The sequence below is a fragment of the Panthera onca genome, chromosome C1, assembly GCF_046562875.1.
Source record: "Panthera onca isolate mPanOnc1 chromosome C1, mPanOnc1 haplotype 2, whole genome shotgun sequence".
NCBI lineage: Eukaryota > Metazoa > Chordata > Mammalia > Carnivora > Felidae > Panthera > Panthera onca.
The window spans coordinates 28,858,634-28,874,778 of record NC_138346.1 but is presented as its reverse complement, the minus strand read 5'-3'; the positions used below and the strand labels follow the sequence as shown (position 1 = coordinate 28,874,778).

Genomic DNA, 16,145 nt, shown 5'->3' with positions numbered 1-16,145 from the left:
ATTATGACCATGTCTCTGACACAAAAATAAATCACAGGACTATTTCACCAACTATGATGTCAGGCCCCATGCTGGTATATTAAAAAGTGGTTTTTAAAATTACTTTAAAATTTTTATCTTGAGAGAGAGAGAGAGGGTGGGCAAGAGGGGCAGAGAGGATCTCAAGCAGGCTCCACACTCAGAGTGGAGCCCAACACAGGGCTCAATCCCACAACCCTAGGGTCATGACCTGAGCTGAAATCAAGAGTCAGACACTCAACCAACTGAGCCACCCAGGTGCCCCTCTTCCCGATTTAAAAACTGTTATCTTGGGGCAGCTGGGTGGCTCAATCAGTTGAGCGTCAGGGACTTCGGCTCAGGTCATGATCGTGGCTTTGAGCCCCGCATCAGGCTCTGTACTTACAGCTCTGAGCCTGGCGCCTGCTTCGGATTCTGTGTCTCCCTCTCTCTGCCCCTCCCCTGCTCACACTCGGTCTCTCTCAAAAATAAATGAACATTAAAAAAAATAAGTAATCTGCACAGGGAATGACAGCGTACTTTATAGTGGTAGTTCTAAGAACCTGGCGTCCTACATATATTTTAACATAGCATCTTGGCACCAGTATTTGATCTTAATTGTGGGAAAAGTCACTGGAACTAAGAGTTCTAAAACTGAGGAGTGTGAAAATCAATGCTTAGCATATAGTTGGTTTAGACTAGGTTTCTATCCTTGAGGATAAGACAGGCACACTTAGAATGCACGTTCCTGAGGTCAATCCTTTAACATAAGAGAAAGCCATCACAGCTTTCCTGACATTTATAGCGGACACTGTGGCATACTATCCAGATATAACGTCTACCCCCAGCCCCATCCCTCACCCCCACACACCCATTAAGCACTCACTTCCCCAGCTTCTGGCAATGTTGGAGGATGGCTCTCAGCTGAGTTCTCTCCAGGTCTTTTCTTCATCCTGAGGGTATGCCCCTTAGATCACATGACTAATCTATGCAGGGATATAAAACCCTGCCCTCTTGGCTTAGTATGGCCCAGCTACAGGGCCATCCTAGCTCTCGTTTCTGAGGACTCCTGACTGCATCCCAGCCTAATTCCCCCCTACTTCCCAATCCTACTACTTTTACTACCTCAGAGATGTCGATCTTGAAATCATTCCCATTTAAACTTTCTACACCCTAATGTCCATCTCTGAGTGTATTTCCCCAGGGAACTTGGCCTGAGACAACACTTTAAACTCAAAGCCAAAAAAAATCATTTGATTTTTCACTTAAACACCAAACTATTCCTGTTGAATTTTTCTTGCCTTTTATTGACATCCATTAAGACAAGAAAAAAAATTACCTTCAACCTTTTCTGACCCTCAATGTTTTATGAACATGCAACACCACCAATTAATGCTTCGTTCACTCGGTAGAGCGCCCAGACATCTTGAAGTTTTCCATCCCCACCCAAAACCACTTTAATGTCTGTTCTGCAAAGTCAGGGATATTAAAGGAGCTGAACCCCAATTAAAATACTCATTTCGAAGAACATACCTGAGTGGGGGACCGGCCTTTCATTTCATTACAGTGTTGATACTGCGGGGCTTGTGTTTTACTTGTTTTAAAAGACCTTCCATGTTCATAGCACAGTATTGGCGTTTTACGGATTTGCTGGACTATGGATATTTCTATGTCACGTGCATTTATCAAAATTGTGTTGAACCTGTACGTCACAGAATGCTCAGAACGTTTAATTCATAATTCATCTTTATTAAAAGTAAAACCTCTAAAATATATGTAGAAAATAATGTATTGGGTATTTTCACATCCAAGGTAGTCATTAAAAGGTTAAGAGGAAGGAGGTCTTGTTTCCGATGATTTACAAAGATCTATCTCCAGTACCCTCGACCATACTGAGATTTTAATTCTTGTCATCTGAATTTGTTTAAACTGTTAAGCTTTTACATTGCTTAAAAAAAAAGGGGGGGTGTGTGTGAGAGAGACAGAGAGAGAGAGACTTCATTCATAAAGTCCGTCAAAGATAATCATAAAACAATGTAGCAGTCATTTAACCCAAATACCAGTACCCTCTAAATGGAATGCAGTTTTTCATTCAGTGAATATTTGGCCCTGAGACACTGGCTGCTGGGACGCAGCCCTGGAGGAGGCACCAGTCCTGGCCCCCAGAAGCTCCCCATCTTCTGGGGAATCCAGACATGGAATAAGCAATTACAAGCACAACGTGGAAGGAGCTTCTCGGGGAGCTAACCTCCCATGAAGGCGTGAGATTTCCAACTGTTTTCAACGTCATCTTATGCATTATACGAAGGAGGGGAAAGCCTAGGAAAGAAATACAAACACAACATCTGAGAAAGGGGAGTGCCAGGGGAAAACTACAGCTATTGAAGACGACACCCCAGGCACAGCACATGGTGGTTTCAAGACGTAGCTCAACTTTTAGTTTTACTTCATTTGTTTGTGTGCCTAAATCGGAAATTAAGCCAAAAAGCATGAAACGAGACCTCAGGGAACTCACATCCTCATCTCAAGTAACCAAAAGTAATACTTAAAACCTAAATGGGGCAGACAAAAGATTTCAAGAGCATCAACAGCTCAGGGAATATACATTAAGCCTCTTGCTTTATATTCAGAAAATTAGAAAACTGGGCTCAACATGTATCTCAGAATGTATTTAATAGAACTTGCATGGGTTAGCCTCACCGAAACAAGCTCACTGCTTTGAAGGCCCTTTTATACCAGCCCTTCATTCTATCACCAGTGAAAATTTTCACCAAGAGGGGGCAGTATGGGATACAGATATCTCATACATTCCTTTAACACTAGTTGGACTTTTCAAAGTAAAATAGGACTATGAAGTCACAGCAGTGGGACAAAGTGCCACTTTGTTTTCAAACGGCACATGTGCTTTGTCCCTTGAGAACCTTTGGTTGGTTAGACTTTTTGTTCAGGAGCCATTTCATCAAATGTGGTTCGATTCCCAGGCTAAGACCTTCACCGACACACTCAATAACAACATTCCTAAAAATTACAGCCAACTAGAAGTCCTCCCTCTGGTTTCTCTTCTGTGCTTTGTAAATATGTACGTCTTTGTCAGGATCGTAGTGAACCTTAGTCACAGTAAACTGCCTCTCCAGCATCGCCAAGAAGTCGTTATCTCGTTCATAGCGAATTCGGCAAGCTAAAAGAATCACGGAGCGGTTGCTACAGAGATGTTCCAAAGTCTGAAGAAGATCTGTGAATGTTTCTTCTAAATATATGATATCAGCTCCAAGTATCAGGTCAAATTCTCCAGGTGAATAACTCCCCAAATTTTGTCCCCAAGTCAGCTCCTTAACAACAGCTTTGGGTTGGATATGGGGAGGTAAGTTGGCTTGAACATTTGATTTAAGAAATTCTAATGCTACTTTTCGATCCGTGATAGTCACATGAGCACCTAGAATGTGGGACAGAGAGAGAGAGTCATGTGCACATCAATACAACTAACAGGTAGGGGTGTCAAGTCAAGCGGGGGGTGGGAGGGGGAGTGTCTCTAATATTCCACCTGAAATCCAGAAGCTCATGCCCTTCAGGGATGGCTGCAAATGATCAGAAAATGACCAGCAGCTCCTCTGCACCGCTTACTGGTAAAAGTGAACTTTGGATTTGCCCCTCTGACACATCTGTTTGCTAAGTTGTGCCTCTGAAGTGCAGAGCCCCCCAGTGACCCTACACTGAAGCTTCTGGATTCTGCAGGTGGAACTGGCCCACCTCCCACAGGTATCTACCACTACATTTTATTCATTAGCTCATGATCTTCGAGTCAGTAGACCTGAAGGTAAAATGGAATCCACAAAAGAAAAATCTAGGAGCAAATGATTATAAAGACAACAAGATACCAAAAACAGGGAAAGGCTACTTTCTCAGGTCTAAGCTTTAACAAGAATCAAGGAGGGATTAATTGGCTATTAAGAAATCCCAGTCCACATCTCCTTATGCTGTTAGGAAGCAGCCAACCTGTATGTATTTAAGTTACATATATATATATACATATATGTATATACACGTAAGGTATATACATATATGTATGTATGTACACATATATGTATATATTTTGAAAAGTGGTTAAACCTAGAAATTCCTAGATTGTACTAAATTACCGTAGGTTAAAACGTGAGATCATGTTTACTAAATGCTGAGTTCCTGCATGCATACGGCAAAGGAGGCAGTATTTCATCAACGTTTCTCACGAGTTGTTTACCATGAACTAAATGTTTGCCGGGAACCAATACGGCTGGGAGAAGACCGAACTGTAGTCACCCTGACAGCAGTGAAGCAACTAGCTAAGGCCGGCCCTGAAGTACCTCATCTGCGCTGCAGGAACCGTATGCATAATCCTGTTCGGCTCTGACTTTGTAACTTCTGAAATTTAACGTAATTTCCATTCTTTCAGAAGATTCTCGCTTCCGTGCCTTCTGTAGTTTGTGACCTTCGTGGGTCACGCCCCCACGGGGTTCCACACCGGCTACGGCAAGCACCCCCTCAGCGGCAGCTGGTGGAATTCAATCTGACGTTTACAGTGCTCCGTGTGACCCTGACAAAGGTGCTCCGGTTGTTGGACTTTACAAGCACGCACCTACCGCGTTGACCATTCTGGCCGAGCAGCGCGCTGCCTCAAGGAGAAGAACGCAGAGTCACTTCCGGTCTCCCCCCACAGTCAAGCTCACAGACAGCCTTTTCCTGGTTTGACTTAGAAATTTATGTCTGGATTTCGTAACAACGGTCTGTATTTGCTGGCAATACTGGAGTGATCTAGTCTTTTGTAGATCACCTTGGTGTTCATTTGAATACTTTTTGCACGTAGACCTTTCCGACGCCTGTCTCGGAGGGTTTCTGAGGTTCTGAGGCTACTTCTAATCTGCTAGGTGTTCCAGGAGTTTCGGTAGGACCTTGATGCGACTTGGCCACTCCTCTATCAACTGCATAAATATCCAAGTGGCTGCTAGCGACCACGGGACAAAAACCCCTACCTCAGAGCTTAGATTCAAGTGAAGAGACAGGCAATAAGAGGTGTTTTTGAAGTCAGAATGACCAGTACGTTAGTTGGAGATACTCACTCACTAGGGCAAAAATAAAGCAGGAAAGAGAGACAGATGTCCAGAGGTAAGGAAAGCGGGTGGGACATTGCAGACTGAACAATAAGGGAAGGCCTCACCCAGACAGTGACTTAGGCGAAGTGCATCGCAGGAGGGGCAGTATCCCCAGCAGGCAGAAGAGCAGGTACACAGGCCCGCGGTGGGCAGGCCAGGGCAGCCAGAATGGTAGGAACGAGTGCAGGAGGGACAAAGCAGAAGATGAGGCCAAAGGAGTAACAGGCAGGAGGCAGACCACCGAGGGCCGCACACGTCAGGTTTCAGAAAGGCTTTGGCTATTTTCTGAGAGGAGAAGCTAATGGAGAGTGCTGAGCGGAAGCGCCAATGAGGTCAGACTTTAACAGACTTTCTAGCAGTAGGGCCAGGCCGGAAGCAAGGGGCCTTGTGACGAGGCCCCCACAGTGACCCAGGTGAAGGAGGCTGGTGGTGTGCCCCTTTGCTGTAACCACGCCACGCACCCACCCCGGGGCCAGCTCCCAAATACGCCCACCCAAGAGCAGCCAACCCTGATTCTGCCGGGAAGCTCTTCCTTACCACCAACTCACGTTTCGTCACCCAGACGACCGTCCCTGAACACGGCAGCCCTGCCTGTGGTTTCCTTTTGGGTGTTTGTTTACGGAGAGGAGCACAGGGATGTCTTAAGTGTCTTTTAATCTATCAGTTTCCCTACAATCTTTTGTTTCCCCTTTCAGTTTGGGGAAGAAACAAATCATTTGTCCTGTAGTTTCCCACAATCTGGATTTCACCGACCGTGCCATTTTATATAGTTTAGTCTGTTCCTCTCTCCTCTGTATCTCCCGTAAATTTGACTTTTTTGAGCAAGGCTATTTCAGAGGTGGTGATACGTTCTTCATCAAGGGGTATGTAGTACCTGGTAAGCTGTATTTCTGTGACGTGAACAGGCATGAATACCCAATGTCCAGATCTTTAATTCACTACATTCCTTTTGCATTTGTTTGTTGAGAAATTTCTATAAAGGATAGTTTCTTTCGATTATAGTTTGTTACTCATTTTGTATAGGAACTGAATAGGAAAGGCAGGATAAATTTTGCTCCTCCCTCCCCTTTTATAAACTGGACTCCAAAGCAGCCTCCAGAGATGACTGATGAGGTTTATTCTGTTGTTGTATCATCAACTCACGGATTAAACATATTTGATATATTTGGATCCAGTGCCATTATCAATATTGATGTTCAAATACTGCCAGCAGACTTTTGACACAACCCCATGTTGTCCTTGTTAGCCTCCCTGCTATCTGGTGGGACAAGATATCCCAGGTTCATCTTACACATTTCCCGCTACAGAAAATACATTTCTGTTAGACATCGTCAAAACTTTTTGTTTTGGGTACCTGGGTGGCTCAGTCCTTAAGCATCTGACTTCAGCTCATGGTTCCTGAGTTCAAGTCCCACATTGGGTGAGCTTAAGCCCCACTTCGGGTGAGCTCGAGCCCTGCTTCTCTCCCTCTCTCTCTCTGCCCCTCACTCACTTGCACCTCTCTCTCTCAAAAAAATGTTGTTGTTGTTTTCTGTTTTCAGATGGGAGCCAGCCAGTTTGCAGGCTTATGGGAAGGGTCAGGCAGAAAGAGGGAAGAAAAGTGACAGTGTGTGTGTGTGGAGGGGGCGGGGGGGGGGGGAGGGGCTGGCTGCGAGCACATCAGGAGCAAAGGCAGAGACTGTGGGGCACAGCAGGGCTGGAGGCAGTGAGGGAGATACAGAAGTTCTCTTCTGACCGCATCAGTCTCCTCAGTGAAATGAGAAGATGCGTCTCTGGCTGGGAGCGTGGATGGAGGAAGAGGGTGGGAGGAGGCTGGCAGAGTAGGAGAGGAAGCACAGTAGCATCCACTGCCCCCCCCCCCACTTCCCCTCCCCCCCCCCCCAACATTCCTGGATCCTCAAGGTGAAGAGAGACCCGGCAGCAGCCACATTCGGCTGCACAGCCACAGGCCTGGAACAAGCAGAGGGCCGCCCTTCGCCTGGAGGTTAGCCTACAGGAGAAGCAGGAAGGGCAGAGCCCCCACGACTGAAGACGGGAGGAAATGCCCCCCCTGGGAGGTTCACAAGGTGTTCAGACAGGTGCCCTCCAAGGCAAGGCTGACTTCATGAGGACTAATGGGCAGGGACCCGGCACCACACACCCCGTGGCCTCTCACTTGGTAATGGACAAAGAACATGTAAACGCTTACCATCACTTCCCATTTGCACTTCTGTGAGCAACACCTTGGAACATTTGAACACGTGCTATGTACTAGAGACACAGAGACGAGCAAGAAGATGCTTGGCCTCTAGAAGCTCAGCCTCATGAGGGAGAGACCCAGAAACACAACTGTGATACACTGTGGGGAATAAAATATGGTAACCTGGAGTGCCAGGAAAGTTTCACAAGGGAGAAATTCTCCGAGAGGGCCAGAGGTCAAAGAAAGGATTTGGAAGGAATGGAAATCTGAGCTTACACTGGAAAGACGTGGCACTAACCAGGGGAAATGGTGAAGAAAGGGCATCCGAGGCAGAAGGGACGGACCAGAAGCAGCGTGTGCGTCCCTGGAACCGAAAACAGCGCGCGCATCTGCAAAATGAGCCTGACAGTCCGTCAGAATGAGGTGAGAGCCTCAGGGGTGTTCGGCCGTGGGGAGGCAGAGGGGTGTTTAAGTACCGGCCACCCAGCACTTCTGCATCATGGACGGGCCACTTCAGTCTACTGGGAAGTGGCTCTGAGAAGACAAAGCAGAGGCAGAGAGGTCAGGTGGTGGGGACCTGCAGAGCCTCACGGAGGAGACAGATGCTGAGAGCTCCAGCCGGGCGGGGGCAACGCAAAGGGAGAACTGGAATCAAGAAATCCTTAGAAGATGGGTCAGTGGGGCTGGCAGGGCTGGCGGGGGCGGGGGCGGTTATGGGGCGCGGGTGGGCCTGAGTGCGTACTTGGATAGCCACACTAACTCAAGAGAACAAAAGGTCGAGTTTGCAAAGGGTAGAAGAGTTCAAGTTTAAACACACATACTGTTTGAGGCGCTGAGAAACACGCAGGTAGAGATGCCCAGCCTTCAGTGAAACATACAAAGAAGTGGAAAGCTCAGTGGAGATTTACACTACAAGTATAGAAAACTAAAAGACAACTTCTTCCTGAGCATTATATTTTAAGACTCTTCCCCAGACTTGGTTGGGCATCAAATCACCTCAGAAGCCTTTAAAATCCAGATTCCCAGGGGCCTGGGTGGCTCAGTCAGTTAAGCGTTTAAGGGTCTGACTTCAGCTCAGGTCATGATCTCATGGTTTGTGGGTTCAAGCCCCACATCGAGCTCTGTGCTGACAGCTCGGAGCCTGGTGCCTGCTTCACATTCTGTCTCCCTCTCTCTGTCCCTCCCTTGCTTGTGCTCTCTCAAAAATAAACACCAAAAAGAAAAAAAAATTTTTTTAATTAAAAAAAAAAAAAAAACCCACATTCCCTGACCCCACCCCAACTTACAGAACCCTATCTTTAAAATGGGATGATTTTTTTCTAAGGATACTTTCCACACAGTATAAAGAGATTTTCAAACTAAGGACGAGGGTGTGAGTCAGAACAGCATTCCAATTCTAACTCCACAATCCAGGAGTGTTGTGACCTTGTGCGTTACCTAACCTCTGTTAAGCCTTCATTTCCCGAGGGGAAGAGAGCTCCAAGTAGACCTCCCCACCAGGCAGGGGGGCGCAGTGAGAAGGACAGACTGAATAGACAGAATGTGGGAACTGCCCAGTAATTAAAAGCTGTTTTTTTCTTTTAATAGGAAAATCTCATCACCCATTATTCAAGTTCTGCATAGAACTTATCGGGTTTTTTTCCCTGGCTTTTTAATAGAATCTGTCTTTTCCTTCCTCCCCATCAGAATTAGAATGGAAGCTTCCTGAGAAGACCGGAAGCCTCAGCACCTAAACCCAAGCCTGGCATATGGTGGGTGTTCCCTGAATTTGGGAATAAATGATTCGGGTTACGAAAAATGAAAATACTTTTTTAAAAAGGAGAACAATCAACCTCTGACACGTTCAAAATCACCACCTATTCTAGTTCTCGCTGCCTCCATTCTAAAGAGAGTAACTTTTTCTTACCCTCAGGTCTCACCCTCAAAAGCAATGCCTTATACTTTGTAGTCACAACAACGGGTGTGCAAATCACACAGGAGTGCAGAGAGATGCGCACGACAGAACATGAAATGAGACACACATATGTGTACGTACATACATATGTGCATACACACACATACACACACCTCTATAACCACGATTACAACTGTGATTAAATATACAAGTGGAGGGGCGCCTGGGGGGCTCAGTGGGTGGAGCGTCCGACTTCAGCTCAGGTCAGGATCTCACAGCTCGTGAGTTCAAGCCCCGCGTTGGACTCTGTGCTGACAGCTTAGAGCCTGGATCCTGCTTCAGATCTGTGTCCCCCTCTCTCTCTGCCCCTAACCCACTCGCATTCTGTCTCTGTCTCTCTCAAAAGTAAATAAACATTAAAAAAAAAATTTTTTTTTTAAATACAAGTGGAAGCAAAAGAATGGAAGGAAATAAACCAATATGCTAACAGTACTTATGTTGCAGAGTCATGAATAACTAGAATGTTTTAGGCTTTTTCCCCCTTTATTCTGCTTCTAGGGCTATTTTTGAAAAGAGTTACATCACTTTTGAGAGAGAAACATTACTTTTCATGATTTTCTAGTTTGCCCAACTCTTATTCCAGAACTATTTGAGTATCTACCACATGGCAAGTGGGGTCTGGCTGGGGCCAAGGACACACAGGATGAGACACAGTCCCAAGCCTCAGGAGCTTCAGCCTGCCAGGAGAGACAGACACAAGAAACACGGGCTTGTAAGAAAGGCTGGAACAACGTGGCAAGTATACCAAGGGCTGTGGGGAGAAGAAATAAGGCAGCAATGAATTCTGCTCTGCGGCAGGAAAGGATTGAAAGAGGGGGCGGTGAAGCTAGGCCAGGAAGCGCACCTCCCCCCAGTCATGAGAGAACACCGTGCTGTTCTGTCCCAGCCCACTCCCAAAGCCGATCGTCTTGTGGGGCGACAACTACCTAGTCCCCCACTCTGTGCTAGTCTTTAAAGAACCTCATCATCCTGTTTCACCCAACCTCACAGATCCGCATTTCTAGATCACAAACAGATATACTCCGAGGAGCAATTAACATTTATTGAGCATTTACTTTGCGCTAGTCAAGGAGCTGATTTCTGTGCATGATCTCATTGGATCCTCAATGTGGCAGGAACTGATTATTATCCCCATTTTATAGGGAAATCGAAGTGGAGAGATTAAGCAACTTGCCCAAGGTCACACAGCTAGTAAGAGTTAGAAAAGGTGTCAAAACCAAGTATAACTCTAAACCTATGCACTTTGCCAACTAGCAAGTCTCTGCACCAGCCGACGCAGCTCTGCATGAAGACCCGCTTGTCCAGAGGAAACAGAAGAAACCTCATTTCCCTTCCAGTTAACTCCTCCCACATCAGCAAACTTAGTGTCAAGGAAAGACAGTAAGTGTCTGATGCACCTGGTTTGAGTCCTCAGGTCTCCACTGACCAGGACTCCACAAAGTGACTTAACCTCCCAGAACCCCAGTTTCACCGGCAAAATGAAAAATTTTTAAATGTGGGGCGCCTGGGTGGATCAGTCAGTTTAAGCATCGGACTCTGGATTTCAGCTCAGGTCATGATCTCGCGGTTGTGAGATGGAACCGAGTTGGGCTCCTCGATGGGCATGGAACCTGCTTGAAATTCTCTCTCTCTCTCTCTCTCTCTCTCTCTCTCTGCCCCTCCCATGCTCATACGCACACTTGCTCTCTTTCTGTAAAACTAACATAACATAATAAAATAAATAATAAAATAAAATAAAGTAAAACAAAATAAAAAAATGAAACCTAACACCCACGGGAATGTCGTAAGGCTAACTTGAGGAGAACAAAAGGCAGTGTACGAGCGAGGGCCTCATCAGTACCTGAAGGTGCCGTGGTGTTGGATGGAGACCTAGATCCATTTACACACCGTTAACTACCAGGCTGCCCATGTTCCCCACCACATTTTGGAAGGCTAGATCTAAACACAGAAAAGAATACTAAAAAAAGAAATTAGGTACCGGAAAGAGGACACAATAAAGGAGGGGCTTAAGTGGGTCCTCGAGCACCTGTCCACAATGGAGTGGAATTCTAGCTCCTCACCACCAAAGTGTGGTCTGAGTACCAACAGCGTCTGCATCATCATCCCCTGGGAGCTTGTTAGATATGCAGGTTCTCAGGCCTGACCCCAACCTACAGAAGCAGAAGCTGCATTTTGACAAGAGCACTGGGTGACGATATTGAAGTGATGAATGTTATATATTGTATCTTAGAGGCTGGTCTACCCACTGGGTGGCTTGAACGGCTTGAGCCAGAAGCTGAAGAAAGGAGTCAACAATAAATAACAAAATAAAAACAAAGCTTAAAAATACTGTAGGCCTAAATTAGTATCTGTGTACCAAACAAAAAAAAAAAAAAATGACAAACCTCGATACCAATTCAGAACCGTATACCGCGAAGAGAATTTTTAAATATAAGATGTCAGTACAAACTACAGCAGGGCCGGCCCTTCTCAGAAGAGACGAACCAGCAAAGTTTCCTCAGCAATGAATGAGACTATCTGTTCTACCTGCCTCGCAGGGTTAAATCCAACAGAGTACAAGAAGGCCCCTAAAGTGTAAAAAACTATGTACATGAACACGACAATTTTCTTTGAACTGAAAACTGCCTTCTGATCATACTGTTGGCATAAAACTGAAAGGGGCAGGGACCTAATTCAGACAACCCAACTGTCTCCTGAATTGCAATTCTAAATGCCCAAATAAATGTGTGTTTGCTTAAACAAAACAAAAACAAACAAACAAAAAACCAAAGGGGGCAAAGCAGTCTTTCATGGGAAGTATAAATAACAGGATGAGAGAAAGAGCAAGAGAGAGAGAGAGAAGAAACGAGGCTTACTGGAGTTAAAGACACCAGCAGGTGACTCCTAAGTACAGGGGACAGAACATCCAGTAAGGGAAAAACCGGTCTGGGTCTGTGTCACGGAAGCAGCAAACACACCTGTCAACGAGCTCCACTCGCAAAGGAGGGAGCCAGCATACGGCACTCACCCAGCAGGGCAGCCACTATGCCCACCAGCCCGGTGCCGGCCCCCAGCTCCACCGCGCGGCGGCCCCTCAGCTCCACAGCTCCCATCTCCAGATACGCGGAGAGAACGACGGCCTGAGTCAAAACACAGCGTTGCGTGTCAACGAGTGCCGAGGACCCCAAGGGTTTCAGGCGGGCTTTACACTGGCAGGAAGACATCACACCCTCTCTCCCACTGCAAGGTTGCAGTCCCAGTTTAACAACACACACAGAAACTCGGCTGCTGCTGGGAGATGACCCTAGAGCTAGAGCGGACGCAGCCTAGGCCCCACCGAGGTCCCTCCTGGGGACAGCAGGGGTCGATGACGCTGCCCACACAACATAGGGTGCTGCTCAATCTGGGAAGTTTCATTTCTTACTGTGTCACTTAAAGTTTACAAAACGACCCCGGTGGAGCTTACATGAACAGTCTCTGTGATTTTGCTTAAAGGAATGTCCAGTTCCTAACCCAAGTTCAAGGCAGCTAGGCCACGATGTCACCCAAAGGAAGAGGCAGAGTGGCTCCCGCCCGGGGCTCCTGGAGCTGGGTGCTCCTGCATCACTGGGGGCCCTCACCACATATTATCAGGTATGGGAAAGGAAGTTTTGGACACCTGATGCATGAGTTAGCATTTGCATACAATTCTATAAAAGCATTGTAGGAGCGCCTGGGTGGCTCAGTCGGTTAAGCACCCAACTTTGGCTCAGGTCATGATCTCACGGTTCAGTTCACGGGTTCAAGCCCCGCATTCGGCTCTGTGCTGTCAGCACAGATCCTGTCTCCCTCTCTCTCTCTCTAAAATAAACATTTTTTTTTAAAAGCATTGTATGTTGTTAACATGATTTTTAAATAGAATTTGTCTTTCACAGCCACATACTAGTAGCATAAGTAACAATTCCTCTTCTTGGTGAGCATTCAAAAGGCTCACCCATTCCTCACTATTATGTGCCCTATTAGTCGTTCTGGGAATACTTTCCATGTAATCACCTTGGACTAGATTCCTAGAAGAGGCTACAATACATTGAGATGTTTACACCTGAATGTTTCTCTAGCATCCCTGACGCAATGTTAAGACCACAAAATTACATCTATCATTTATCCAACATTAAATGAGTTCCCACTGCGAGCTGCTTGAGGGCAAGTCACTGTCACAAAAGCTGACAGAACAGTGCTGTGAGAGGAAGCAGTAAAACAAAGCAACTAATAGTATAATTTTGTGACCATTACAACTACGGAAAACTTCAGGAAAACATGTGATCTTCACTTTGGGCTCTCCCACTTTTTACAGTATTCTTTGTGCAATATTTTCAAAATGAAACTTAAGTGAAAAATTAACTTAATGAGAGTCCAAAGCAGTTAGGGGATTCCTGCCTTCCTTCCAGCTCTCCCTCCCTCTTTCCTGTTGGGTATATTACTGGCAAGTAATTTACTTTCCCTCAGCTTTCCTTTATTCACCCTCAAAATGCAATCTTTTGGGGTTGGGGAAGGGAGCAGGGAAGTAAGAGATTCCAATGGGTATAAGTATTTTTGGAGGGGCTGGGGGATGAAAATGTTTTTAAAACAGAGCATGGTGATGGTTACACCTCTCAGTGAATTTACTTTTTTAAAAAATCACAGAATTGTATAAACAGGTGAAATGTATGGTATATAAATTATATCTCAATAAATCTGTTATTTAAAAAAAAAAAAAAGAAAAAAAAGGAAGAAGAAGAAAGTCAGTCTTAAAATCAATTGTGGTCAGAGGCCCCAGGGTCTTACTTACCGCGTCCCAAACCACCGCGGCGACTCCCAGCTGTCTCCAGTCCTGCCGGATCCGGATCGTGTGGTTCGCAAAGGAGAAGGTGGCAAGAGGTTTGTGGAATTTCTGCAAGCCCATTACCGCTGTCTCCTCGTAGGGCACCAGGGCCATGTCACCTGCATCCAGCTCTCTGCTCCCTCAAAGCTGTTGGGCAAAAGAATCTCGCGTGACGCTAGGGCCAGAAATACTCATTCTCTTTTAAATCGCTCCAAATGTTTTTTTAAAGGTCGTTTTACATGTTCAAAAGAAGAAACACAGGTGGGGGGAACCTTTGTCTAATTCCTTTTGCATGGCTCTTCCCCTTCTGGGGAGAGAAATTTAGTCCTGAATCCATGCTAAAAGGTGTCTTTGGGCACAAGAACCCAAGACCGTGCAACTCCTGCAGGATGCCCTACGCACTCTGCTGTCACCACTGGCTGAATTCCGAACCCAGCCGCGTTAGAAGCGGAGCGGAGCGGCGCTGACAGCCCAGGGCCTCGGAGAACGCGGCTCTTTCTAAACTGGCCAGGCCCACGCAGACTGCAGCTACCGCCCGCTGCGGCCGGCAGGGTAGTTCCTGCTGTTTTGCTTAGGTGTTCCCTCCACCCCCTCTAAATTCAGTGCGTTCACTAGTCACCGCCGAGGACCCGAACCAGCACTTGGACTGGGTGTTAACGGTTTGATTATCCGGCTTTTTGACACCAGCTGGATATACACGGTCGACGCAGCTCCAGCTCGCCGAGACTGGAAGTGAAACACACTGGCGGATTCCGAGTCGCCGGCGGGGAGAGCGAGAGCCCGGGTCCGGGGTGGACTCGGGCGTCCGCGGCTCGGAGGCCTGCCCCGAGTCCCCCGAACCCGCCCCCCCGGCCCCCTCCTAAGGGCCGACAGGTACGCACTCGCTTCCGGCGGGCCCCAGGGCTCCGGGAACCGGTGGAAGTGGGGGTCGGGCAGCCGGTCCACTGGGCCCTTCGGGACCCCCAGCCACGTGGGACGGGCTCTACACCGGGAGTGCAAAGACACAGCCCAGCCCGAGGCGGGCCTCGCCCCTACTTACCACTGCGGATCCGACCCCGCGTGGCGCGCATTGTTTGCCCCGCCCCCAGCGCGGCTGCCGCAACCACCCGCCTTAAAGGGCCCGGACCCGAGAGACCGCCGGGCGCCTGCAGCGCGGCAGGCGGCGGGGGTGGGCGGCGCGCGCCGGAAGACACGCGTTTCCGGTCCCACCTCCCCCAGACAGGTGTTTCCCGAGCGCTGGGGTGCGCGGCGTCGCAGGGGTGCTGGCCGCGCCGTGGAGGAGGACGCTGGGGGAGAGGGCATCAGGCCTCCCTCCGGTGGGTCCCCAAAGTATTCAGACCACCAAATCGGTTTCCCAGCCGCCGAGGGCAGCGTGGGTGAAGGCAGCAAGGTGTGGAGCCGCGGGTAGGTGCGCGGAGAAGGCGCGGGGTGCTCTGGCGGCCGGTGACAGGGAGACCACCAACCTGGCGCTAAGGTCTTGCGCTGGTTCCACCTTCCTGTGAGCTCGTTCTCACCCCTGCGCAGGCGCGCGCGCACTGTGTGTGTATATGTGCGTGTGTGTATTTGCGTGGTTTGGTTTTGGTTTTTTTCTAGTTTGTGTGCTCTCCTGTTTTTCCTGTTAAAGGTGGCCAGTTAGCAGGTGTAGGAGAAAGTTTGCTCCGAAGCATACGTGGTCACCCATTTGTCCTCGCGTCACCAAAGTGAGGACCGAATTGGCGTCATCACCGCTTGGTGGCAACAGAGTAGGAAAAGTGACAAAGCCCTTGTCAACTAGAGCGCGAACTCAGAGTCCGCACGCGGCGCCTGGGCCTCCATAGTAAAACGGGCTCCGGGGACGCAGGGAAGCCGGGGGGCGCGCGATTGGCCCCACACCCGGTCCCGGGCGTTGCTGCAGTCCCAAGGCTCTAGTCTCCCTCCTTCCAGTGCCCACGTTGGTGCACCTGCCGATACGACACCTGTGTTTGACGTGAAAGCCACTGACCTAGGCTGCTGGCCCTTGGAAAGCGCGGCTGGAGTGAGCACCCAAGCGTGCGACCGCGCGGGGTGTCCTCTTCTCGGGAAAGGTTTCCT

General features: G+C 48.0%; 2 protein-coding genes and 1 long non-coding RNA gene across 9 annotated transcripts in view; 2 read left to right on the top strand and 1 right to left on the bottom strand.

Annotated features, from left to right (window-relative positions):
* Window positions 1–1,725: 1,725 nt before the first annotated feature.
* METTL21A (methyltransferase 21A, HSPA lysine) lies at window positions 1,726–15,624 on the bottom strand. Of its 7 annotated transcripts, XR_013557196.1 has the most exons (5): window positions 14,957–15,070; window positions 14,043–14,222; window positions 12,264–12,375; window positions 4,338–4,642; window positions 3,319–3,430 (listed from the first exon to the last, which is right to left on the bottom strand). XR_013557196.1 is itself a non-coding variant. In XM_078450951.2 (4 exons), exons 2-4 carry the CDS (start codon window positions 14,187–14,189, stop codon window positions 2,090–2,092), a joined length of 486 nt encoding a protein of 161 aa, XP_078307077.1. In that variant the 5' UTR covers window positions 14,190–14,222; window positions 14,957–15,070; the 3' UTR covers window positions 1,726–2,089. The 7 variants fall into 7 exon arrangements, 6 of the variants coding, with proteins under 6 accessions (XP_078307077.1, XP_078307076.1, XP_078307074.1 ...); XM_078450951.2 differs by lacking the exons at window positions 3,319–3,430; window positions 4,338–4,642 and adding an exon at window positions 1,726–2,316; XM_078450950.2 differs by lacking the exons at window positions 4,338–4,642; window positions 14,957–15,070 and adding an exon at window positions 15,539–15,624 and having other exon boundaries at window positions 2,201–3,430.
* On the top strand, window positions 6,783–9,624 carry LOC145715655 (uncharacterized). The gene is made up of 2 exons (XR_014138044.1): window positions 6,783–7,725; window positions 8,989–9,624. It is a non-coding gene; the product is annotated as an uncharacterized LOC145715655 (long non-coding RNA).
* LOC145715640 (uncharacterized) overlaps window positions 14,411–16,145 on the top strand; it is a 32,708-nt gene continuing 30,973 nt past the window's right edge. Inside the window, exons 1-3 of the mRNA XM_081796299.1 lie at window positions 14,411–14,515; window positions 14,763–14,893; window positions 14,940–15,479. Of these exons, the coding sequence (XP_081652425.1) occupies window positions 14,411–14,515; window positions 14,763–14,893; window positions 14,940–15,479 (776 nt within the window). The remainder of the gene's footprint in view (window positions 14,516–14,762; window positions 14,894–14,939; window positions 15,480–16,145) is intronic.